Source organism: Delphinus delphis, chromosome 6 (assembly GCF_949987515.2).
Source record: "Delphinus delphis chromosome 6, mDelDel1.2, whole genome shotgun sequence".
NCBI lineage: Eukaryota > Metazoa > Chordata > Mammalia > Artiodactyla > Delphinidae > Delphinus > Delphinus delphis.
In genome coordinates this window covers 105,117,860-105,145,405 of record NC_082688.1, presented here as the reverse complement: position 1 = coordinate 105,145,405, position 27,546 = coordinate 105,117,860, and the positions used below count along the sequence as shown (strand labels likewise).

The following is a 27,546-nucleotide window of genomic DNA, read 5'->3' as shown; positions in this document are numbered from 1 at the left end:
CTTGTGCTCCCCTTAGAACCCGACTTCACATACCTGGAAGCACTGGCTCCCTACCAGCCCTTGGCCATGAAATGCATATACTGCCCCATTGATACGAGACTGAATTTCATCCAAGTGTCAAAGCTGCTCAAAGAAGTGCAGGTAATGGGGAAATTGTGCTGGCGGCTCCCGCGGTCCTGGCATCTCTGTGCGGATTATGTCTGCGGTGTGAGGGCCAGGATGGCGAGCTGCACTGCTTGTCTTCCTCACCCGTTCTCGGTCTGTGGAGTGCTCAGCCCGGTACCCTCCAGACTCCAAACTGGTGGGCTTTACACCCTGAAAGAAGTTTCTCCTCTAAAGAAATCAAAAGTGGGAGGAAAAGAAAGTGTAAACAGTGTCTCATTTTTGATGAGGACCATTTGTGTCCAGTTAAAAGCAAATTACCCCCTCCCACCACCAAAAAAAATCATTCTAGAAACATACTCGTCAAGCTGAAAGACAGCTGAACTGAACCGTGTATTGGGCCCTTGTTGCACACGTGGGTTAGTACCACAGTGTTATGCTTTTGTTAGCGGATTGTTTTGGTTTGGTGGTTGTCGCTTTTTTGTTTGTTTGTTTCATTTTGCATTTTCTGCCTTAGAGAAAGGGAGGGAGTAGTTGGGGTAAAGCATAGGCGAACGGAGCACTGTTGGCCCAGAAGGAGAACGGGGAGGAAAAACTCACCGCCCTGGGTCACTTATCATTCGGGTGGCCCGTGTTTCGGGGTTGGAGGGGTGGTGGCAGTTGGTGAGGAAAACAGCTCAGAACAGGCGAGAGGAAGGGTTCTGATGTCCCATCACCTCAGTGTGCCCGGGACCTTACGTGAGCGCTGGGGTGCCCTGGACCCTAGTCGCTGAGCGAGGTGTGGTTGGCTCCCTACATTTCTCGGCCTGAGCTGGGAGATCACTTTCCTCCTCTTCACAGAACCCCTGACCTCAGGAAGAGAGGCACTAACAGGAAACTCTAAGGAAGGGTAGCAGGAAACAGAGAAAGCTGGAGGCCTCCGGAGCGCAGGGGTAACAGCTGATGGTGACCCCAAGCTTGCTGGGCCTTTCTCTAGACATGGTTGGAGCAGTTAAGCCACTTCCGATTTCCATGAGCGATCTGATACACCACTGTGTGCCTGTCAACTTGCTGGAAGAAACAGTTAAGAGCCTGTTGTTTTCACTCCTGAGTAATGTCACCCTCTGTCCCTGAACCACGGCAGACTCCGCAGCCCCTCGGTGGTGTGTGAATAAGGGAAACAGGAGGCCGCCTGGTCTCCACTGCAGGGGAGGAGAACCTGGGGAGAGTCCTCAGGCAGTGACTGTGGAGTCGACTGGCTTTGAGACAGTTATAAGATGCTAACCAGGCAGGAAGGAGGGTGAAAGGCAGTCTGAAGAGGAGGAGAGGTGTCAGTCCTAAAGGACAAGTGCGGTTTGAAACGCAACCCGTCAGGTCTGTTGGAAGCCTTGTTCTTCCGGGAACTTGAGGCTCGGTCCAGACTCTTCAGTAAACGCAGTGACAATGCCTTGACTCTCTGGGTGCCACGTTCGGTTGGTAGTTGGGTGGTATTTGGCCAAAGTAAACATTGACTTACTAATTGGTTTTCTCTCAAGATAATAAAAAGAGACATCTGTTAAAAAATAAAAAAATGCTATCTGATTCAGTGTGTCCTACACAACTGAGGATAAGGCCTCACCATTGCGCACTGCGTAGTACCAGTAGACCTGCAGATCCAGACCAGAAATCCAAACTAGCACAAAAAGTCACAGTTCTTGCTAATCAGCCAGTAGTGGTACCAAGTCAATGATGGGAAGTGACGAGAAGACTGCCCTCAAGGGGCTCAGAGGTCATTTGAGGGTAGACCCATGGCTGTCACCATCAAAGTGACTTAAATACAATGAAAAAATAAATGCAAACCAAGACAGTAAATCCCTTGCTCATCAACATGGCCGGCAGATCAGGGCTTTTCCCTGAAATTTTTGTTCTTCTTTCCCCCCACTTCACTGGTTACTTGGGTTTGACAGGATGAGAATTCGAAACGGCCAAATGGTGAGCCTGAGCACTGCAAAGGGAGGCTTAGCTCAGGACGCGGCCCCTCCTGCCTCACAGCCTCCTCTTGTTTCCTCCTTCTTCTGCCCCCACCTGCCCCTGTCACGCTGGTTCCTCAGCCCCTCCACGTGGTCTGTCCTGAGCAGTACACCCAGCCGCCCCCAGCGCAGTCCCACCGGATAGACCTGATGATTGACTGCCAGCCACCCGCCATGTCCTATCGGCGCGCCGAGGTCCTCGCCCTGCCCTTCAAGCGTCGGTATGAGAAGATAGAAATCATGCCAGAGGTGAGCTGTGCTGCTTCCCAGGGTCACGACCGGGTTTTCCACTTGAGTCTGCGGAAGGCCGTCCCAGCAGTGGCTTTCTTTGGGGTTTGTATCACACATGGATGAACCAGAGCACATCGACCCTTAAGCAAGGAACTGGGAAGAGAGGTGGGATTTTCAGAACCTCCTCATTTTTCCAGTAATGAAGTAACAGCTATCAACCTCAGGCCTGCTGGAGCACTGCTTATATTAAAGCTTAATGTGTGCGGGAGGCCAGGGCACAGGCCATAGCGTGGAGAACAGGTAAGCCAGCGTCAGCTCTGTCCCTAACCACCTGAGGGTGTGGGTTTCCTCGTCCCTCCTGGACCCCATTTATGAGTGAGGGCCAAGTTTCACCAAGTTCAGAGATAGATGGAGGAGATGAGAGTAACCAAAAAGTAAGGAATGTAAACTTTGATTACTATTTGCATGCATTTTAGTATAACTTAAAGATTTTATTCTACTGAAGTCTAATATTTTTTAGTTCTCTGATATCTGAGCTTGTTTTAATAGGGAAAAAAGGGAAAAAGCATGTCGTGCATGTGGGACAGCTGAGGTGGGTTGCGCCTGAGTGACGGGTGTGGGGAGGGGCAGTGGGAAGTGTGTGGCCCAGCTGCCGCAGTGACGGTGTGCCGAGCTCTGAGGACGCTGCTTTTGGCTTGCTGTTGCCGCCGGAGACGCTTAAACATGTTTTTAGCAAACAGGAAAAAGAAGTAGGAAAACTTAAAAGCAGTGTCCCCCGATTCTCTCTGGAGCTCAGAAGAGTAGCCAGATCTTGGAGTTTGAAGGCTAAGGCCCTGAATGTTGCCCATTTCCAAGACCCTAACAAAGGCTGGTGGTGGAACAAGGCCAGGTGCCATCAATGGGGACCCAGTGTCCGGTACATTCAGTCCTTTCCACAGTTAACCTGAGTTGTTCTTTTTTAAATTAAGAGCAATAGACAGGGGTTTCCCTGGTGGCACAGTGGTTAAGAATCCTCCTGCCAATGCAGGGGACATGGGTTTGAGCCCTGGTCCAGGAAGATCCCACATGCCACGGAGCAGCTAAGCCCATGGGCCACAACTACTGAGCCTGCGTACCACAACTACTGAAGCCCACACGCCTAGAGCCCATGCTCTACAACGAGAGAAGCCACCACAATGAGAAGCCCGCACACCACAACAAAGAGTAGCCCCCACTCGCTGCAACTAGAGAAAGCCCACGCACAGCAACGAAGACCCAGTGCAGCCAACAATAAATAAATTAATTTATTTTTTAAAAAATAGAGCAATAGACAAAGGAGATCCAAACAGATTTCCGTAACTAATTTAGAGAAAATTGATTCAGCAAGATAAAACTAGCAAGACTTGTTTGCTAGATAAAACTAGCAAGTGGTCGTGTTTTTCACTAAGACACATAGAAGTAGATGATCGTTCACGTTTCACATCCATTTTCATTTCACTCTTGGTTCCTGGGGAGGGAGCCGTCACAGCACGTGTCCCCTCAGCAAACAGCATGTGGCCGGATTGAGGGGGCAGAAGAGCTGCCTGTGAGCCCAGGCTGGAGAGATGAAGTGGGGAAAGTTATAAAGGTGATTTTTTTAAAGGGGCAGTTTATTGCTTATTGGTAAGCAGTAAACCGGTGGAGAGATATGTATGGTTCCTCAGGTTGACTGCTTTGAGTGTCATTGGGATGTTTGTGGTCTGCTAGTTCTTTAAAAGGAAAATAGCCATTTTTCGTTGGAGCTTGTGAGAGCAGCTGCTCACACCCTGGTATCTGGGCTCAGCAGCTGACTTGCATTTCTCTCTGATAACAGCTCCTTCACAAGAGAGGTGGCCAGGGCTACCTGTGTCAGGAGTTTCCTCACGACCTTAGTACACCTGACAGTGAGCAGGGAACTGGCCTCTCCTCTGCTCTTCCCTTTGAGGCCACGTCCTACTGAGACCCAAGAGAATAAAGAAAGTTCTTTCAGCTCTGAATTCCAGGTTATCCTTTCTCCATATTTCATTGGCCCAGCCCTTTGGCTCCCCCATTTAATTGTAATGCAAATAATGTTTATTGAGGTGTCACTATGGGCCAGGATCTGTACTCAGCACTTCCCATGGACTGTCTCACCCATCTTATGAGATAGGTACGCTTACTCAATTAGACCTGGTCTTTTCCATCCCTGAGGAAACCTAGGTGATCACCAGTATGTGCCCTTTGTGCCCCAAAGGTCATTCCTAACATATGTCACAGATTTTGTCCTGTAAGTGAGAGTAGAGCCCCCAGTTGATCTGTGCCGCTGCGGCAATGGGGCACCCAGCCCACGGCCTTCCTGTGGGGATCGCAGTGCGGGGCTCCGTGTAATCCATCACCAGCCGCAGCAGCAGCACTGGGGACTCGTTAAAAGTGCAGGTTCTCCAGCCCCACCTCAGGCCTGCTGAATCGACACTCCAGGGTGAGGCCCAGCAGTCTGGGTTTCAGCCAGCCCTCCCCGGGAGCCAATGCTTGCTAAAATTTGAGGACCGCTGGTGTAAGAGACCTATTTCATATATGCCAGTTTTCAATACAAAAGGCAAAAAGAAGGGAGAATGTTGAGTTTTTAAAAACAAAAACAAAATTACTATCCATCTACAAAGAAACAGTCTTACTAATAAGCTTCTGGCATTTCCCATGCCCAAGTTTATCCTCACCGTGATTAAACAGTCCACATTAAGCTTGTCTGTTCCCATTTTAAATTACCAAAATAAAAGATAAATCTACCTCTTTTATGCCTTCTGACACTGAGCCAGAGAAGGAAGGGATTGGCTTTGGGGAGTGCACAGCACGCTCTTCTATCTTTCATGAAGCTCCTCCCTCAAGTCCAGTGGGAGTAGACCAGCAGCCTTGACCCTGAGACCTGCCCCACGCCCACCTGTTTGTCACTGCTGGTCTCTGGGGGGTCACCTCCGTCTTCCTGCAGGTCGGCCAGGGCTCTTTTTGACCAGCTGTCCTCCTGAAGCCTCCTGCTAGAACATTGAAATAATTGCTCTTTGCTTTAGACTTCCAGTTGCCTAACCCATCAGGTTAATATTGCCTGTGTTGGAATTTTTTGTTTCGTTTTAGTAGTTTGGCGTTGATGATGGATTTTGTTTTCTTTTTTTTTTTTTTGATTGGGAGGGAGAGATGAAAGCAAGTTCCCCTCCAAAAAGGGGCCAAGTTTTTGTTCTGTGGTTTGTAGCAAAGAAGTGGCACTAACCATCCCCACTTCTAGTTATTTTGGTTGTTTAATATGTTTTTATGATTGTGCTTTTCATTTCCTCTGCATTTTGCTCATCTCAAAGTGAAAGGCTGTGACCCAGTGTCTTTGCGTTATTTTTGTCTGGTATTTACCTTCTGGCCAAGGTCTGTCTTACAGTGGCTGGGCTTGAAGGCTTAGGGTTAGATTACAGTACTCTAAGCCAGCAGTCCTCAAACTTTTTGGTCTCAAGACTTCTTAAAAATTAGAACCCCAGAGAGCTTTTGTGTATGCAGGTTATATCTATTGATATTTGCTATAATAGAAGTTAAAACTAAGACATTTTAAAAATATTTAATTCTTAAATGAATAATTATTAAATAAAAAATAATATAAACCCATTAGACGTTAACATTTTTTTTTTATTTTCATTTACTTTTGGCTGCGTTGGGTCTTCGTTGCTGCACGCAGGCTTTCTCTATAATGGCGGAGAGGGGGGGACTACTCTTCGTTGCGGTGCACGGGCTTCTCATTACGTGGGCTTCTCTTTGTTGTGAAGCACGGGCTCTAGATGCATGGGCTTCAGTAGCTGCAGCACGCAGGCTCAGTAGTTGTGGCTCGTGGGCTTAGTTGCTCTACGGCATGTGGGATCTTCCCAGATCAGGGACCAAACCCGTGTCCCCTGCATTGGCAGGCGAATTCTTAACTACTGAGCTGCCAGGGAAGCCCCTAAAAGGTCTTTTTTTGGAAAATGTTTCAAAAAAAAAAGATAAAGAGAAGAAGGGCACTGTTCTATGTTTGCAAATCTCTTTAACGTCTGCCTGTTGAAGACGGCTGGATTCTCCTGTCCCCTTTTGCTTTCAGTCTGTTGTGATATACAAGTCATGTAGCCTCTAGAAAATTCTAGTGAACCCTTGTGAGAGAATGAGAGTGAAAAGGCAAAACATTATTAATGACAATCATATTGACCTCGATGCTACAAAAGAGCCTCAGGAGCCGCAGGGGTCTCTGCCACCACACCTGAGAACCAGCACTCTGGATGGTCTTCTTTTGTTTTTAAGGCCCCTCAGGCTTCTCAAGCTTTTATGTTTATGACTCTGTCGTAAGATTCATTTTTCAATAAAAATAAGCTTGTTCATTCTAGAAAACTTGGAAAATAAGGGGGAAGAAAAAGGATAAAGACAAAAAAAATCAGTCCTAATCCCAATACCAGACATAATTACTGTCCAATTTTTTTGTATTTGCTTTGTGCGTTCACTCTGTGTGTGTGTTTAAGTCATACCTCGTATAATATCTTTGTAAAGTAACAGTATATTGTCATTAAATATATTTCAAAAGTATCTTAGGTATATAATGGTCTATCATAAATGCATCGTAATTTAACTGGTCCTTTACTGGTGGACATTTATTATTTCTGCTTTTTCAAACTATAAATAATACTTTCAGAAACATTCTTTTACATAAATCTTTGTATGTGGAATGTAGATATAGAACTAAAAGTATCATTTGGTTTTGCCTGGGAAATGCATGTGGGACGTGAAGGGGTTAAAATCTGCTGCTGTTCTTTAGGTTTTGCTACTACTAATGGATGCTTGTTTCTCCCCCAAATGAAAGCGTGTCCTGTGCAGCTTCCTTGTAAATCCTCCCTCCTGGTCCCTGTAGCTGCAAAGTGGGAGAGCTGATGGGCATGCGCTAATAGAAAAATTCTATTTCTGGGGTGGTAGGTGGATGCATGCTCCTTCGCAGAGGTGTCTGGCTGAGTCGTCTTGTGAGCTCTAGGTAGACTTCCCTTGTGGCAGGGCTGCCACTTCAGAGAGTCTTCTTGGAGATAGAATTTATTCCTGGGGCTGCCCAGGGAGAGCCTCTCCCCTGCTTGGTTCCCACAGTGCTATCTGCAAACCTCCCAAGCCAATTCTTTGACTTTAAAGTTCTGCCAGACAACCTGACCTTTGATCCTTTGATGGGAACAATACAGTGTAGGAAGGAAAAGATTATTTGTGGATGGGCATTGTCAGGAGCTCAGAGCACACACGCATCTCAGTGGGACCATTTCACACTGGTTTCATATGTTTTCTCTTTTTATCCCTTTTTTTTAATTGAAGTATAATTGACCTACTGCTGTGTTAGTTCCTGGTGCACAACATAGCGATTTAATATTTCTATACATTACAAAATGATCATCACACTAAGTCTAGTTACTGTCTGTTACCATATGACTTTATTACATTACTGACTATGTTTCCTGTAATGTACGTTTCATCCCTGTAAATCAATCTCTCTTACCTATTTCACTCATCCCCTTATCCCTTCCCCTCTGGCATCCACCTGTTTGTTCTCTGTATCTATGAGTGTATTTCTTTTTTTTTTTTAATGTTTGTTCATTTGTTTTTTAGATTCCACATATAAGTGAAATCATGGTATTTGTTATATTATTTCACTTAGCATAATACCCTCTAGGTCTATCCATGTTGTCACAAGTGGCAAGATTCCTTTTTTTTATGGATGAATAATATCCCACTGCATACACACACACACACACACGCACACACACACGTACATACACAGACCACATCTTCTTTATCCATTCATCTGTCAGTGGACACTTAGGTTGCTTCCATATCTTGGCTATTGTAAATAATGCTACAGTGAACATAGGGGTGCGTATATCTTTTCAGATTAGTGTTTTGTTTTCTTTGGGTAAATACCCAGAAGTGGAATTGCTGGATCATATGGTAGTTCTATTTTTAATTTTTTGAGGAACTTTTCCATAGCAGCTACACTAATTTACAATCCCACCAATAGTGCACAAGTGTTCCCTTTTCTCTGCATCCTTGCCAACACTTGTTATTTGTTGTGTTTTTAATAATAGCTGTTCTGACAGGTATGAGGTGATACCTCATTATGGTTTCAATTTCCGCTTGCCTGATGATAGTGATGTTGAGCATCTTTTCATGTGTCTGTTGGCCATCTGTATGTCTTCTTTGGGAAAATGCCTATTCAGGTCTTCTGCCAATTTTTCAGTCAGGTTTTTGGGGGTTTTTTATGTTGAATTATATGAGTTCTTTGTATATTTTGGATATTAACCCCATCTGATATATTCTTTACAAATATCTTCTCCCATGCAGTAGGCAGCCTTTTTGTATTGTTGGTAGTATCCTTCACTGTGCAAAAGCTTTTTGTTTGATGTTGTTCCATTTGTTTATTTTTGCTTTTGAATCCCTTGTCTGAGGAGACATCCAAAAAAAAAAAATTGGGGCTTCCCTGGTGGCGCAGTGGTTGAGAGTCCGCCTGCCAATGCAGGGGACGTACGTTCGTGCCCTGGTCCGGGAGGATCCCACATGCCGCGAAGCGGCTGGGCCCGTGAGCCATGGCCGCTGAGCCTGCGTGTCCGGAGCCTGTGCTCCGCAATGGGAGAGGCCACAGCAGTGAAAGTCCTGCGTACCGCAAAAAGAAAAAAAAAAAAAAAATTGATAAAAGACTGCCGTCAAAGAGCATATTGCCTATGTTTTCTCCTAGGAGTTTTGTGGTTTAAGGTCTTAGATTTAAGTCTTTAATCTATTTTGAGTTTATTTTTTATATGGTATAAGACATGAGACTTTTGCATGTGGTTGTTCAGTTTTCCCAATAACATTTATTGAAGAGGCTGTCTTTTCCCCATTGCATATTCTTGCCTCCTTTATCATAGATTAAATGACCATATAAGCATGTGTTTATTTCTGGGCTCTCTATTCTGTTCCATTAACCTATATGTCTGTTTTTGTGCCAATGCCATTTTGGGTTTTTTTGGGGTTTTTTGTTTTTATGCGGTACACGGGCCTCCCACTGTCGTGGCCCCTCCCATTGCGGAGCACAGGCTCTGGACGCACAGGCCCAGCGGCCATGGCTCACGGACCCAGCCACTCCATGGCATGCGGGATCCTCCCGGACCAGGGCATGAACCCGCGTCCCCTGCATCGGCAGGCAGACTCCCAGCCACTGCACCACCAGGGAAGCCCCTGCCATTTTGTTTTAATTACTGTAGCTTTGTAGTATAGTTGAAACTCAGAGAGTGTGATACCTTGGGCTTTGTTCTTCTTTCTCAAGATTGTTTTGGCTATTTGGTGTTTTTTGTGTTTCCATATAAATTTTAGAATTATTCTAGTTCTGTAAAAAATGCCATTGGTATTTTTATAGAGTTTGCATTGAATCTATAGATTGCCTTGGGAAGTATGGTTATTTTAACAATATTCTTCCAATCCATGAGCACAGTATATCTTTCCATTTGTTTCTGTTGTCATCAATTTCTTTCATCAGTGTCTTAGAATTTTCCAAGTATAGGTATTTTACCTCCTTGGTTAGATTTATTCCATGGTGTTTTATTCTTTTTGATGCAGTTGTAAATGGGATTGTTTTCCTAATTCCTCTTTCAGATAGTTTGTTGATACTGTATGGAAATGCAGCAGATTTCTGTATAGTGATTTTGTATCCTGCAACCTTACTGAATTCATTTATTAGTTCTAACAGTTTGGTTGTATCTTTAGATTTTCTATATATAGTATCATGTCATCTGCCAACAGTGACAGTTTTACTTCTTCCTTTCCGATTTGGATTCCTTTTATTTCTTTTCTGATTGCTGTGGCTAGGACTTCCAGTACTATGTTGAATAACAGTGTCAAGAGTGGGCATCCTTGTATTGTTCCTTATCCTGGAGGAAATGCTTTCAGCTTTTCACCATTGAGTATGATGTTAGCTGTGTGCTTGTCATCTATGGCACATATATGTGCCCTATATTTAGTATGTTCCCTCTATACCCACTTTCTTAAGAGTTTTTATCATGATTGGATGTTGAATTTGGTCCAAAGCTTTTTCTGAGTCTATTAAGATGATCATGTGATTTTTATTCTTCTGCTTGTTAATGTGGTGTATCCTGTTGACTGTTCCGTGAATATTGAACCATTCTTGCATCCCTGGGCTAAATCCCACTTGATCATGGTATATTATCCTTTTAATGTATTGTTGAATTCGGTTTGCTAATATTTTGTTGAGACTTTTTTCATCTACGTTCCTCAGTGATATTGGCCTGAGATTTTCTTTTTTGTGTGCTGTCTTTGTCTGGTTTGGGTATCAGGGTGATGCTGGTCTTGTAGAATGAGTTTGGAGGCATTCCTTCCTCTTCAGTTTTGGAAAGGTTTGAGAAGAATAAGTGTTAACTCTGATTTAAATTTTTGGTAGAATTCACCAGCGAAGCCAGCTGGTTCTGGACTTTTGTTTGTTATTACTGATTCAGTTTCATTACTGGTAATCGCTCTGTTCATATTTTCTGCTTCTTCCTGATTTAGTCTTAGGAGATTGTACATTTCTAGCAATTTATTCATTTTATTGGCCTGTAATTGTTCATAGTAATCTCTTATGATCCTTTGTGTTTCTGTGGTGTCAGTTTTAACTTGCCCTCTTTCATTTCTGGTTTTGTTTGGTCCCTCTCTCTCTTCTCTTGATGATTCTGACTAAAGGTATATCAATTTTGTTTTTCTTTTCAAAGAAGTAGCTCTTAGTTTCATTGCTTTAGAATTTCTTCTGCTAACTTTGGGTTTTGTTTTTTCCTTTCCTAGTTCCTGTAGTGATAAGATTAGCTTGTTTGAGATTTTTCTTGTTTCCTGAGGTAGGCTTGTTTCACTGTAAGCTTCCCTTAGAACTGCCTTTGCTGCTTCCCATAGATTTTGAATCGTTGTGTTTACATTTTTATTTGTCTCCAGGTATTTTTGAAATTCTTCTTTGGTTTCTTCATTGGTGCACTGGTTGTTGAGGAGCATATTGCTTAGCCTCCGTGTTTCGTGTTTTTTGAAGTTTTTTTCATGTAGTTGATTTCTAGTTTCATAGTGTGGTTGGAAAAGATGCTTGATATGATTTCAGTCTTCTTAAATCTACTGAGACTTGTTTAGTGGCCTAGCATCATGTGATCTATCATGGAGAATGTTCCATGTGCAATTGAAAAGAATGTATATTCTGTTGCTTTGGGCTGGAATGTTTTATATATTTATATATATATGCGCACCATTTGGTCTAATGTGTCACTTAAGGTGTTTCCTTATTGATTTTATGTCTAGATGATCTATTCAATGATGTGAGTGGGGTGTTAAAAGTCTCTTAATATTATTGTATTGCTTTCGGTTTCTCCCTTTAAGTCCATTAATGTTTGCTTTATAGATCTTGGTGCTTCTGTGTTAGGTGTATATACATTTATGTTACATCTTCTTGCTGGACTGACCTATTTATCATTATGTAATGCCCCTTTTATTACAGTCTTTGTTTTAAAGTCTGTTTTGTCTGAGTATAGCTTTTCATTTCATAGAATATCTCTTTCCATCCCTTCACCTTCAGTCTGTGTCTCTCCTTATTTCTGAAATGAGTCTTTTGTAGGCCACATGTAGATGGGCCTTATTTTTTAATCCATTCAGTACTCTATGTCTTCTGAGTGGCAGATTCAGCCCATTCACATTTAAAATCATTATTTTATAGGTATGTATTTATTGCCATTTTCTTAATTATTTTCTGGTTGTTTTTGTAATACTTTTGGGAAAGTTAGCTAATAGTCTTATGGGAGTTCCTTTGTATGTAACTAGTTGCTTTTCCCTTGCTGCTTTTAAGATTCGTTATCTTTAATTTTTGCCATTTCAATTACAATATGTCTCGGTGTGGACCTCTTTGGGTTCATCTTATTTGGGACTCTCTGGGCCTGCATGTCTGTTCGTTTCCCAGGTTAGGGAAGTTTTCAGTTATTATCTCTTCAAACGGTTCTCTGCCCCTTTCTCTATTCTCAAGTTCCCTATTATGTGAACGTTAGTGCACTTGATATTGTCCCAGAAGTCTCTTAAACGATTTTTTCTCTTTTCTTTTTTCTGTTTAGATTGGGTGATTTCTACTACTCTGTCTTCTAGTGTGCTGATCTGTTCCTTTGTGTCAACTAATCTACTCTTGATTCCTTCCAGTGTATTTTTTGTTACAGTTACTGTGTTCTTCAGCTCTGGTTCTTCTTTATATTTTCTAACACTTTATTAAAAACTTCTAACGTCTCACTGTGTTCCATCCATTCTTCTCCCAAGTTCATTGAGCATCTTTATGATCATTACCTTGAACTTAGCAGGTCAATTGCCTGTCTCCCCTTTGCTCAGTTCTTCTGGGGTTTTATCTTATTCCTTTGTTTGTAACATATTCCTCAGTCTCCTCATTTTGCCTAATTCTGTTTTTATTTCTGTGTGTTAGGTAAGTTGTTTACATTTCCCAATCTTGGAGAACTGGACTTTTGTAGGAGACGTCCTATGGGGCCCAGCAGCACACACCCCTCTGGTCACCAGATATATGCTCTAGGGTCACCCCCTTTGAGGGCAGAGCTGACTACCACAGGAACACTGGTAGGTGGGGCTGCCAGGCCACCTACCCAAGTGTGTGGGTCTTGACTCTACCATGTCTCTGCCCCACTCCTTATTGTGACTCCTTCATATCTTTAGTTGTGGAAGATTATTTTCTGCTAGTCTTCCAATCATTCTCATCTATGGTTGCTATATCTACAGTTGTAATTGTGGAGTGCCCATGGAGGAGGTGAGCTCAGGGTCTTCCTACTCTGCCATCTTGGCCACCCCCCCACCCCCCGTTTTTTGGTTCATGAAATAGTCCTCACATCCGTTTGCCAGTCATTTCAAATATCCTCACCTGCTTCCTCTGCCCATTTGATACTGATCTTCATGTTTACATAAATGGCATCTTGCATATTTTTTTTAATAAAGGAGGCTTGGATAGGTTGAGGTCTGCATGCGTTTAAGAACAGTAGTCAACTAAACTCGAGTGTTAGGGCCTCTCGTAAGATCACATGTCACTACTGGTGGCTGGGTTAGGGGACTCTGAAGTTGCAGAGGAACGGGTACACATCAGACTCTGGTGTTAGAGAAAGAGATGGCCCACAGGTAAAAGCTGTGTACTTCACCTTTGGGAGAAGTCAGATTCCCAGGAATTAGACAGCTCAGTCCGTCCAAATGCTGCTGTCCCTGCCCTTCCTGCCTGTCATTAGTCCCCTGGAGAGGTGAAAGTCGGCACTTGGTGTATATTTTGAGTGAGGAGAAACTCTGTGTGTGTGTGTGTGTGTGTGTGTGATGTATTTCTGATTAAAAATGATTGTTTTAAGATTTTTTACTTCTTAAAGTTATTTAGTCATTTTAGACTGCAGTGATGTAAATAAAAATTCAAAAGAAAACGAATAATTACGATCACTAAAGGCTGTTTTGACATTTGACGTCTGGTACCGTTCCACCAGACTGGCAGGGGCACATGGTGCTGCGGGCCTGCTGGCCAGGGTGACCCTGACCCTGGGTGTCACCATCCAATCCTGGGCCGTGCACAGGGGTGGCACTGCTGCCCGCTGTGGCCTCCTAGCCCCTGCCTCTGCACAGCACGATGGCAGCACCCTCGTCCCCCCAGTTTACAGGGAGCCTGACTGAAACCCCTCTGTTTGCTCCCAGCTTGCGGACTCACTGGTACCCATGGAGATCAAGCCTGGCGTTTCCTTGGCAACCGTCTCGGCCGTGCTGCACACTAAAGATAACAAGCACATTCTCCAGGTATTGTCGGGGAGGGCGAGGGCCCTGAGATACAGCGGACCTGCGGGAAGAACCCCGTGCAGGTGGGGGCCCTCCCCCCAGCGCCTCGCGCCTCACTTCATGGCATGTGTGCGCCTTGGGGGCAGCTCTTTGGGCCCTTGTCTTCACCCCCGCCCCGAGAAAAACCCCCTTCAGGGTTGGGCTGTGTCGCTCTTGTTCCTCTGCATCACATGCCCATAGCGGCCACTTAAAGTGCGCTGGACCCCGGGCCAGGGCCCTACCGGGTGTTGTCTTATTTAATCCTCACAAAGTTCTCTTTACTATCACCGTCTTAGAGGCAGTCTCTCTGCCCTTCATTTTCTTGACAGAAGGACTGTGGCCAGTCAGTCTGACCCCACAGCCAGTGTTCTCGGAGCTGCTGCCCCTTCATAACCGACACGGGTTATGAAGACCTTACGCAGACAGCACTGAGTTCAGTCAACTGAAAATTAATAGATTTTGATAAAAGGAAGAGATCTTTGCCGAATAAGGTGTTAATTCTATGTGGATAGTTGGCTTTAGCGTGTGTGCATTATGTGGAAATCCAGCTGGAGCCCCAGCTGATGGTGACCCTGAACGCAGGCCCAGGGCCCTTCCAGGAAGCGGGTCCCGTGGGCCGGGTAGCTTCACTCGGGCTCCCGGGTGACTCCTTGATGAGATCCCTGTTTTCCTCCCACCCAGCCCCCGCCCAGGCCTGCCCAGCCCACAGGCGGCAAGAAGAGAAAGCGGGCCAGTGACGACATTCCAGACTGCAAGGTTTTGAAGCCTCTGCTGAGCGGCTCTATCCCCGTGGAGCAGTTCGTGCAGACGCTGGAGAAGGTGAGCGGATGGGGTGCGCTGTCTGAGGCCCCGCGGCCCCGCTCCCAGGAGCGCGTGCTGCCGCTGTTCGCCGTCTCCAGTGTCTGCGCTGCTGGCCCTGCAGCATCTGCTTGCTACTCGGTCATGGCGGGGACAGAACCAGGCGAGGGCCACGGAGACTTAGAGGAGAGCGGGCCCCCCTTCCCCCCAGCACCAGGCTGCCCCCCACCCCCACTTCTCGTGGGAACCAGACCAAGGAGGGGCCTTTCTTTCTTCGAGGACGTAGCTGTGACAGATGGGGCAGGGGGACGGCCAGGAGAAAGAAGGGTCTGCCCCCTCTAGAGCCCCACTTTCCTATGAGAAGACCCCTTGCTGTCAGAGCTAGCATGGCCAAGTCAGAGGAGATACGAGTCTCGGGCAAGACTCGGGGGCACAGGGGTCACTGATGCCAGATCCGCAGGCACTCAGGAAGCAGAGCCAGCGATTCCCAGACCGGGTGGGAGGAGAGAGAAGCAGGCAGTCATTGTGGAGGGTGGTGGTGCCTGCACTGGCTCAGCGGCCATCCCGCCCCTTGTCCCTGCTGGCTGCTCCCCGCAAGGCACAGATTCCATGACTACAAGTAAAAAGAAAAAAGTTTAACCTGAAAAGATTTTGTAATTCTGGCTTTAGTCACAGGACTTCAGAGATCCCTGTTTTGGCATCAGAATTATAGAATCCTTTATAGAAAAGAGGAGGAATTGGCTAAAGATAATATTATTCGTGTTGCTTCTTGCAAGAAGAACTGCAACTATAGTAGATCATTACAGGAAAAGAGACTTTCTTCTGTTAAACTATTTACTGCCTTTTGCCCAAACTAAATAACTCAGTCGCTGAGGTCTTTCAAATCTTAAAAGCTTTCTCTTTATTGGGAATTGTTTTCTTCAGTAGTCGTTTGATTTTCCCTGAAGGGAGGGCTTTCCCCAAGTTGTGTGGCTCTCCTGGCCCCTAGTGACATGGGGACACCCCGTGGGAATTACCCCAGGGAGCTCCATGTGCCGTGATCACACCAGTAGCAGCTTCCTCCCGACCGTGCTGTGCCCCCCGGCCCTGCTGACGGGACTCACGTTTGACTTGTTTCTTAAAATCTTCAAACAGCTTGCTTTCCCAGAAAGACTTTGTTTAGCTCTCCTGCCTGGGTGCTCGGGAGTTGACCCCTAGGCCCCGACCCTAGCTACTCCCCCCACCATTTCTGCCCCACCTCCTTTGCAGGAGGAATATCCGTGGCTGCCCCAAACTACACTGAGATTTCCAGAGCCAGGTGTGGAGAATCTCCCTAGGTCATGTTCATTTACCTAGCCTGTGTCCTTTCCAGGCAAATTAGTCCTCTTTCCATTTCTTTTCTTCTTTCTCAACTTGACATGTGATGTGTAAGAAAATTCTGAATTAGCATTGGAGGTGGCCCTGGAGAAGTATTTGATATGCTGCCTTATCTGTCTTCTCCCTTGGGAGGAATTTGCCACATCAAAAGGTCAGTGGTATCTTGCTGTGAAGAATGGCATTTTCCTGGGACAGGATGGAGTTTTACCAGGGACCACAGGCGTGGTATGGAGGCTGGTACAGAACAGCCTGGCATCCCAGGCTCCTGAGCTCAGGTGCTTAGATGTGCTCCTCAGATAAAAGCTTAAGCAGGTTGTAGGAATTCTGCTGTGTTTTGCATGAGATATTTGTATGTTTGGGGGCTTCAGTTTGAATTCTGTTGCTGTAGCTGGTCCTGTGATTAGTCTGTAGAATTGCACTGAGTGTCCAAAATGCCAGTTTCTAGGATGTTCAGTTTAGCCAATTCTAGGAAGCGTGATTTTAGAACTCTCAGTTGCTGAAATGTCCTCTGGCTTTTCAGAGCACCCAACATCCTCCTGTCCCTTTTCTTTTGGAGCAGCATGGCTTCAGTGATATTAAGGTGGAAGACACAGCCAAGGGCCATATCGTCCTGCTGCAGGAAGCTGAGACACTCATCCAGATCGAGGAAGATTCGACCCATATCATCTGCGACAATGACGAGATGCTCAGGGTACGCCTGCGGGACCTTGTCCTCAAATTCCTACAGAAGTTCTGAGTGGAACACGAAAGCCATCTCCACTTCCCTGAGACCCTGCTGCAGTCCTTCACTGTGGCTGCCCAGCACCCAGTGGTGGAAGGCCATGCAGCCTGGCAGGTCTCTGTGGTGGTGGTCTCTGGCTTGAGCAACATTCTCAGGAGTTACGGCCAGAATCTCCCAGTCTGGCTTCTTGGTACTGTTTCAGGCAAGAGCTTTTCCTTTAACCTTCAGCCTCATCTTCTTCCCAGTCCTGCCTCTCTCAGGTAGCCAGGCAGGTGAGGCAACAAGCCAAGGAGAAGGCTGAGAGCTACAGCAGCTTTCCAGGAGGTTAATAGTGGACGGAGAGGTAAAAAGATGAGGACTTGTGACCTGTTTTTCATGGTTTCACAGGCCTTGGGCAGGGGAACTAGTCTTTGAGTTTGTTTTACTGTCTACAGTGCTGTACCTGATAAGAAAGATGCTCCCCCAAAATTAGCAAAATGAACCCATCTATCTGTATTTTACAATGTGAGCTCATTTTGTTAATAAAACTTATTTTTTATAGAAGTAGCTGTGTTCTGGTAAACCTACAATTTATATAGCCATTTAGTATCTGAAAGAATATGAAAATATACAGAACTGAACTTAGAAACACCACAGCAAATTTTAGTTTGGTATGTGCATTAGTATATTTCTTAAATTGTACGAACGGTGCTTAACTTCATCTGAGCTGTGTCAGTATGAGAAACACCAGCACAGAGCGCTGACACTGACCTTGACCTTCTGGGGGAGGGCCTGAACCAGCATCTCAGGCTCCACCCACAACCTCCGCTCACCACTGCTTCTCCCACAGATGATCAGGATTCTCCGCATTCCGCTGAGCAGTAAACTCAGATGCCTGTGTCTGAAATAATGGAATTGCTTAAAACAGGTATTTACCAGATTACATCAACTCTGAGATAGCATCAGTTGTAACACACATGCCAATTTTGCAAGTATTAAAATGTGGAGAGTAGCATACAAGTCTTAAAACTGGCCAGCAGTAGAAGTAGACGCTTACCGTCTTTTCGGACCAGTTGAAATTCAGTCGGAGGTCAGTCCAACCTGGCCAGCAGCAAAGCATCACAAAGGGCTTTAGTGACCCAAGAACTGTAACACTATAGAACTACTTCCTCAGGTTTCATGGAGAGTTGGCTGTCAGTTCTGTCTCTGGAATGGACACGTCAGTGGGAAGCAGTTCTTCATTAGAGGAGGAAAAAGGCAACTTCATTTTTGCCATCTCCAACTTTGCCAGCCTTGGGCCCAGGAATGGTTCAACCGTTCTCTGTTTCCCAATGTGCAGGTCATTCCAGTCGAGGGGCCCAGGGTGTGTCTACAGAATAAACTTCGGGAGAGGATTAACATTACAAGAGACGGACATGCCATGGTTATGAAAATTTAGTTTTGTTTTTAGTAGGAGAATTGTAAATATGCAGCACATGCAGGCATACTTCCTAGTAAAACTTGAGAGAAGTCAAGTTTTCTAAAGTTTTCTTAATGTCTTGAAAAATGCAAATGCAGTATGAAATAGAAAAATCAAAATGGTTATTTTACTTAAATGTTCCAACAATGATACGTCCAGGAATGACTTGGATTTGTCCAAGTTGGATTTCTGTTAAGGGCTTGATTAATCCCAGGGGATCCGTGAGAGGTGCTTGAGAGGCAAACAGTCCATAAACTGATGTGCAGGAAATAAGAAATGATGACGGTTCTAACTGTCATTACCACCTACTTCATGGCAGAAGCCAGAGAGAGGAAGAAGCAAAGAATCATTTGTTAGAGCAGAGAAATCTAGAGCCGGCCCTCCCAAGTATTAGGAGAGAGCAGTTATGAATAACTCTACCTAGAGTTCAGGTATTTGGATACCAAACCAGGTTGGTGAATAGAAGACCCAGAAGAAATGGTGGGACCTGCTGTTAGCGCTAGAATTATACCACCCATAGTGGCTTTGTTATTTGGAAATGCAGCCCGCTGACTATTCACACCGATCTGGGGAAGAGACGGACATTTAGAAAAATTTCTACTCATAAGCCCAACAAACGCCTAATGATTAAATAGTAATTGAAAAAACATTAAAAATAGTGAGGAGGGACCTGATTTTCTTATTTCTTTTGATCTTTCTGCAAAGTAGTATATCTATTGCTGTGTAGCAAATTAGCCCAAAATTTAGTGGCTTAAAATAGCAAACACTTATTATCTCACTGCTTCTGTGGGTCAGAAATCTGGTGTGGCTTAGCTGGGCGCTCCTGGTTCAGGGGCATCTCTCCACAGGGCCACAGTCAAGGCGCTGAATGAGGAAACTGAGGTACAGCAATTAACTTTCCCCAAAACCCATCGCCAGTAAGTGGCTTCTGCCTTACCTTAACATCGTGTGTGAGCGCCAGGGGTCAGGAGCTGGGGAAGGGACTTGAGGCGTATCGTCCATTTCTTTTTAAGTAATGGTAACAACTATTTGTCGTCTTGACCCCTGGAGAGCTTGAAGCCTTTGGGCCTCACCGTTTTCCTATAGAGGCAGAAGTTGGCTTTTCCAAACTGTAGACATACCTTGGGGATATTGCTGGTTTGGTTCCAGACCACAACAATAAAGCACATGATCACAATAAAGCAAGTCACATGGATTTTTTCATTTTCCAGTGCATATAAAAATTATGTTTATACTGTAGTCTATTAAATGTGCAATAGCATTATTTTTTTTTTTAAAAAAAGTGTACAGACCTTAATTTTAAAATAATGCTGCTGGGGAAATGGCACTGATAGACTTACTTGACGCAGGGTTGCCACAAACCTTCAATCCGTTAAAAAAAAAAAAAAAAAGCAGTATCTGCAAAGCACAATAAAATGAGGTTTGCCTGTACAGTGAAGTATCAACAGAAATGAGAGTGCAGAAACCTCCAAAGCTGTATGATCATATATTCATGTGAGCCAAGCAAACTGGTGAGGAAAGGGAGCTACTTTCCTTTGGCCCAAGTCCAGTTTTTCCCCTACAGCCATGAGGAAAGTTGAATGCTGTCTCATTGTTTTCATGCCATACTGTGGGAAGGTAGAAAACCTCTGATGTCCCCAAATTCACTGCAGTGGAACTATGGGTAAATTACTCTTTTTCAAACCTAGAATGAGGTAAAAATAACCAACTACAGTTCTGACAGAAGTCGCAACTAAATTATGGAGATAGGCAATGTAGAACTGAGCCAAACATGTCTATTCTTGCAGGAGGCTGCAGCCAACACTGTTCTTGGATCCCATTTTAGGTTTAATCACATCATAGAAGCATTTTACCATCTATAGATTCAATGCCATCCCTATCAAAATTCCAATTGCATTTTTCACAGAAGAAAAAAGTCAAATTTGTATGGAACCAGAGAAGACCCTGAATAGCGCCCCCCCCAAAAAAAAAATCATGAGAAAGAAGAACAAAAGCTGGAGGCACAATTCCTGATTTTAAGCTTTAGTACAAAGCTATAGTAACCAAAACAGTATGGTACTGACAAAAATAGACACACAGGCCAATGGAACAAAATCGAGGGCCCAGAAATAAACCCACACATATACAGTCAACTAATATCGACAAGGGAGCCAAGAAGACTCAATGAGGGAAGGACAGTCTTGTCAGTAAGTGGTGTTGGGAAAACCGGATAACCACGCACAGAAGAATACACCACTCATAAAAATTAACTTGAAAAGGAATAAAGACTTAAATGTTTAAGACCCAAAACTAGAACTACTGGAAGAAAACGTAGGGTGAAAGCTCCTTGACATTGGTCTTGGCAACAATTTTTTGGCTATGACACCAAAAGCACAAGCAACAAAAGGAAAATAAACAACTGGGACTACATCAAACTAAAAAGCTTCTGCATAGCAAAGGAAACCAGCAAAATGAAGAGGCGACCCAATGGGAGAAAATGTTTGCAAACTATCTGATAAGGGGTTAAGAGCCAAAATATATCAGGAACTCATACAAATCAATAGCAAAAAAAGTGGGCACAGGACTTGAATATACATTTTTCCAAAAACATACGAATGGGCCAAAAGGTACATGATACGGTGTTCAACATCACAAATCATTACCGTACACATACACAATGGAATATTATTCAGCCATAAAAAGGAAGGAATTCCCATCTTTTACAACAACATGGATGGACCTTAAGGGCATTATGCTAAGTGAAATAAGTCAGACAAGCACTATATGTTCTCACTCATGTAGAATCTAAAAGAGCTGAACTCAAAAGATAGAGTAGAATGGTGGTTGCCAGGGGCTAGGATAGGAGGTGGGGAAATGGGGAGATACAAATGTCCAGCTATAAAATGAATAAGTTCTAGGGATCTAATGTACAGCACTGTGACTGTAATTAACAATGCTGTATTATATACTTGAAAGCTGTTAAGAGAGTAGATCTTAAAAGTTATTACCACACAAAAAGGTAATTATGTGACAGGATAGAGTTAACCTTATTGTAGTAATCATTTCTCAGTGTATATGTGTATCAAATCCTGTGTACACCTTAAACTTACATATGCTGTACGTCAATAATATCTCAATAAAACTGGGGGAAAATTACATGTATTAAACTGAAGCATTTTTTGAGTCATAGGACCACAGATCTTTGAAAGGTGTTTTGCCCACATCTTGTCATTAAACATGTGGAGTATTTCTTCTCTCCCTTATATTGTTATCTGAGGCCACTGAAAAAAACAGGGGTGTATCCTCTGCATGATAATTCTTATGTCAGCAGGATTTATCCTTTACCCTTCTCTACGATAAACCACAATAGTAATTTCTAAGGCATTTATAAGTCTTCATGACATACAACGATGAAATCAGTCACAAATGAAAACTCACTTTAATGCACATCATTACAGTAATTTGGGGTTACTAAACACACCAACTAAAAGTTTGATAACATTTTTTAGAATATCTAATATAAATTTTTAATCTAGTAACTAATTACACTGCTCACAATATTTTGAAAATAAAGAACTTTGTTCTCTATTTTTGTTACAAAGTCTTTTCCAATCATCTATAGGCCCTTCCAGCCATCAGTGAGTATTTATTAAGCACCTGTTATATCCTGTGCATTGTGTTGTCTCCGGTGACTTTTAACTCACCAGAATAACAGACAAAATACAAGTTTCTCCCAAACTTCTCACAAGTATAGAGAAGCAGATTTCCAGGAACATGAGCAAAATATTGTTTAAATAGAAAATCATACATAGAATTAATGTTAGCAAGATTGCAGAATACAAGGTTAATATACAAAATCAACTGTATTTTATATATTAGTAATAAATAATTAGAAAAAGAACTTGTTAAAAAACAGCAATTCTACTCTTAATAGTGTGAAAAGACACAGGAATAAACTTGAAAAAGATGTGTAAGATCTCTACACTAAAAGTCTCAAAATTGTGATGACAGAAATTAAATAAGATCAGAATACATGAAGAGATATATCATGTTCAGGGATTAGAGACTCAGTATTATTAGTATTTCAATTCTACACATTGATATACAGATTCAATACAATCTCATCAAAATCCCAGTGGATAACAAAAAAAAATTTTTTTTTTTAATGGGCAAAGGACTTGAATAGACATTTCTCTGAATAAAATATACAAATGGCCAATAAGCACATGAGAAGGTATTGAACATGATTGATGAGTCATTAGGGAAACGTAAATCAAACTGTCAATGAGGTATCACTGCACACCTACTAGGATGGCAATAATTTTTAAATTATTAATTACAAAACAAAACAAGTAATGGAAAGGATGTGGAGACACTGAACCCTTGTGCACTGCTGGTGGAAATGTTAAATGGTACAGCTGCTGTGGAAACTGTTGGCAGTTCCCCAAAAAATTAAACATTGAATTACCATATCCAACAATTCCACTGATCAGTATATACACAAAAGAATTGAAAGCAGGGACTCAAACATGTTTGTACATCCATGTCCGTAACAGTATTTATGATGGCCAAAATGTGGAAGTAACCCAAGTATCCTTCAACAGGTGAATGGACAAAATATTTTATGCCATAACTATACACGCACAATGAAATATTGTCCAGCCATAAAAAAGAATGAAATTCTGATACATGCTACAACATGGATGAACCTTGAAAACATGCTATATAAAATAAGCCAGACAAAAAAGACTTAATACTCTATGATTCCGCTTAAAATGAATATCCAGAATAGGGAAATCCATAGAAACAAAATAGAGGTTATCAGGAGCTGAAAGGAAGGGGGGATGGAGAGTTACTGTCTAATGGGCACAGACTTTCTGTTTGGGAAGACAAAAAGTTCTGGAAATAGCTAGTGGTGATGGTTACACATTGTGAATATACTTAATAATGCCACTGAATTGTACACTTAACAGTGGCTAAAATGCCACATTTAAATTGAAGTTAGAACACATCCTCTCACCATACACAAAAATAAACTCAAAATGGCTTAAAGACTTAAACATAAGACATGACACCGTAAAGCTCCTAGAACAGAACACAGGCAAAACATTTTCTGACATAAATTGTACCAATGTTTTCCTGGGTCACTCTACCAAAGCAATACAAATAAAAGCAAAAATAAACAAATGGGACCTAATCAAACTTACAAGCTTTTTGCACAGCAAAAGAAACCATTAAAAAACCAAAAAGACAACCTACAGAATGGGAGAAAATATTTGCAAATGATGCAACCAACAAGGGCTTAATTTCCAAAATATACAAACAGCACATAAAACTCAACAACAAAAAAACAAACAACCCAATTGAAAAATGAGCAGAAGACCTAAATAGACATTTCTCCAAAGAAGAAATACAAATGGCCAATAGGCACAAGATGCTCAACATCACTAGAGAAACGCAAATCAAAACTACAGTGAGGTATCACCTCACACCAGTCAGAATGGCCATCATTAAAAACTCTACAAATAACAAATGCTGGAGAAGGTGTGGAGAAAAGGGAACCCTCCTACACTGTTGGTGGGAATGTAAGTTGGTGCAGCCACTGTGGACAAAAGTATGGTGGTTCCTCAGAAAACTAAAAATAGAGTTACCATATGACCCATCAATCCCACTCCTAGGCATATATCAAGACAAAACTCTAATCCAAAAAGATACATGCACCCCTATGTTCACAGCAGCACTATTCACAATAGGCAAGACATGGAAACAACCTAAATGTCCATCGACAGATGAGTGGATAAAGAAGACGTGGTACATATGTACAATGGAATATTACTCAGCCATAAAAAAGAACAAAATAATGCCATTTGCAGCAACATGGATGCAATTAGAGATTACCGTACTAAGTGAAGTAAGTCAGAAACACAAATACCACATGATATCACATACATGGAATCTAAAATATGACACAAATGAACCTATCTGCGAAACAGAAGCAAACTCAGAACAGGCTGGTGGTTGCCAAGGGGGAGGGACTTGGGGGAGGGATGGAGTGGGAGGTGGGGTTAGCAGATGTAAGCTTTTATATAGAGAATGGATAAACAAAGTCCTACTGTATAGCACAGAGAACTATATCCAGTATCCTATGATAAACCATAATGGAAAATATTTTTTAAAAGAATGTGTATGTATGTACATATACATATGTATGTATGAATCACTTTGCTGTATAGCAGAAATTAACACAACATTGTAAATCAGCTACACTTCAATTTTTTTTAATTTTTAAAATGTGGCTAAAATGGTCATTTTAAGTTCTGTGTAATTTACAAGAATTTTTTTTTTAATTGTCAATTCCAGCAGGATAGAAAATCTTTTTTTTTTTTTAGAAAAAAAATTGACAAACTAATTCTAAAATTTATATAGAGAAATACAAAGTAACTATAATATCCAAAGCAATTTTGAGAAAGATGATCAAGTTGTAGAACTTATACTACTTTATTTCAAGACGAACAAGAAAGCTACATTAATTCAGACAATCTGGTACTAGTAACAAATCAGGACAGGAAAGAGAGCTCAGAATACCCACACTTACACAGTCATTACGTTGTCAACAAAGGCCCAACCAATTCAGTGGAGAGAGAAAATTCTTTTTAACAAATGGTGCTGAAACAACTAGATATTCATGTGCAAAAAAAAAAAGAGAGAAAAGAAAGAAAGAGGACCTCCTTGGTGGTGCAGTGGTTAAGAATCCACCTGCAAATGCAGGGGACACGGGTTCATGCCCTGGTCTGGGGAGATCCCACATGCAGCGGAGCAACTAAGCCCATGCACCGCAACTACTGAGCCTGCGCTCTAGAACCCTCAAGCCGCAACTACTGAGCCCACGTGCCACAACTACTGAAGCCCATGCGCCTAGAGCCCGTGCTCCACAACAAGAGAAGCCACCGCAATGAGAAGCCCGTGCACCGCAAACAAAGAGTAGCCCCCCTCACCACAATTAGAGAAAGCCCGCACACAACAGTGAAGACCCAACACAGCCAAAAATAAATAAATAATTTTTAAAAAAAGAATAGAACTCTGACCACTACCACACACCACACACAAATATTAACTTGAGATGCAGCCTAGACCATACAGCTTTTAGTGGAAAAATTAAAAGAATATCTTCATGACTTTGGGTAAGCACAGGGTTCTTGAGTCACAGAAAGCAATGACAAAAAAGAAAAAAGTTCTAAATTAGATCTCATCAAAATGAAAAGCTTCTGCTCAGCACACGATACCATAAAGAAAATGGATAGGCAACCCCCAAATTGGGGAAAATATTTACAGCACATACATCTGACAATAGACTAGTATCCAGGGTAAACAATTCCCACAACTCAACAATAAAAAGAAAAACAATACATCCATACTGTGGAATATTATTCAGCAATAAAAAGAAATGAACTGGCTTCCCTGGTGGCGCAGTGGTTGAGAGTCTGCTTGCCGATGCGGGGGACGCGGGTTCGTGCCCCGGTCCAGGAGGATCCCACATGCCGTGGAGCAGCTGGGCCCGTGGGCCGTGGCCGCTGGGCCTGCGCGTCCGGAGCCTGTGCTCCGCGACGGGAGGGGCCGCAACAGTGAGAGGCCCGCGTACCGCCAAAAAAAAAAAAAAAAAATGAACTATCAAACCACAGAAAGATGGAGGAACCTTAAATGCATATTGCTAAATTAAGGAAGCCAACCTGAAAAGCCTATATATTGTATGATTTTAACTGGCATATGACATGACATTCTGGAAAAGGCAAAACTAAAAAAGACAGTAAAAAAAGAACAGTGGTTGCCAATGGTTGGAGAGAGGAATGGGTGGGACACAAAGGACTTTTAGGAAAGTGAAACTGTTCTATAGATACTGTAAGTGGATACAGGTCATTATACTTTTGTCAACTCCCATAAGAATATTCTGCACAAATAATGAAGCCTAACATAAGCTATGACTTTAATTAGTATGTCAATACTGGCTTATCAATTGTAATAAATGTACCACACTAATGCAAGGGGAAAATGGGGGAGGACAAACTGTACTTTTCACTCAATTTTCCTCTAAACCTAAAACTGCTCAAAAAAATTAAAAATGTTTGTCACACAGTGTGTGGGATGTTAGTTCCCCGACCAGGGGTTGAACCCGGGACATGGCAGTGAAAGCACTCAGTCCTAACCACTAGACCACCAGGGAATTCCCAAAAATGTATTTTTTAAATAAAGCAATGATAAAAGAAGAAGACAAACCAAAACAAAGTTTAATGGGCAAAAATTTCACAAAGGAAATACATATAAATGGAGTAAGCACATGAAAAGGTACTTATCATTAGTCATCAGGAAAATGCGAATTCAAACTACGAGATACCATTACTCACCGACCAGAATGGCTAAAACGACAAGGCCTGACACCACCATTGGCGAGGCTGGCGAGGATGTAGAGCAACTGAAACACAAAATTTTTGGTGGGAATACGAATGAGTACGATCACTATGGAAAAAGGTCTGGCAGTTTCTTATAAAACTAAACGTGTATCCCTACCTTATCACACAACAATTATACGCCTAGGTATTTACCCGAGAGAAAAACATAAATCCACAAGAAGACTTGCACATGAACGTTCTTAGCAGTTTTATTCATAACAGCCAAAAACTGGAAACATCTCCAGTGCCTATCAAGAGAATGGACAAATGTTGTTAATCAAGGGAATACCTCTCTCAATAAAAGGAACAAATTACTAATACGTGCAACACTGGATGAATCTCAGATACACACTTGAGTTTCTAGAAGCCTTGCACAAAAGAGTAAAAATTGTATGACACTATTTATATGAAATTCTAGGAACAGGAAAACTAATCCAAGGTGAAAGAATAAAATCACTGTGGGGTGGACGTGGAGATTGACTAGGAATGAACATGAGGAAACATCCTGGGTTTGACAGAAATGTTCTATATCTTGATGGGGTTGGTTACACAAGTGTATGCATTTGTCAAAAGTCAAGAGAAAGTACACTTAAGATTTGTGCATTTCAATGTATAAATTTAATATGGAAATTTTACATTAAACACATAGAAACTAATATTGACCTCCAG

At 42.7% G+C, this 27,546-nt stretch overlaps 1 protein-coding gene across 1 annotated transcript in view; it reads left to right on the top strand.

Moving 5' to 3' along the window:
- INTS9 (integrator complex subunit 9) overlaps positions 1 to 19,725 on the top strand; it is a 111,416-nt gene extending 91,691 nt beyond the window's left edge. Inside the window, exons 13-18 of the mRNA XM_060015240.1 lie at positions 17 to 141; positions 2,172 to 2,339; positions 14,025 to 14,123; positions 14,823 to 14,960; positions 16,855 to 16,986; positions 17,846 to 19,725. Of these exons, the coding sequence (XP_059871223.1) occupies positions 17 to 141; positions 2,172 to 2,339; positions 14,025 to 14,123; positions 14,823 to 14,960; positions 16,855 to 16,986; positions 17,846 to 17,905 (722 nt within the window). The 3' untranslated portion in view covers positions 17,906 to 19,725. The remainder of the gene's footprint in view (positions 1 to 16; positions 142 to 2,171; positions 2,340 to 14,024; positions 14,124 to 14,822; positions 14,961 to 16,854; positions 16,987 to 17,845) is intronic.
- The last annotated feature ends 7,821 nt before the right edge of the window (positions 19,726 to 27,546 follow it).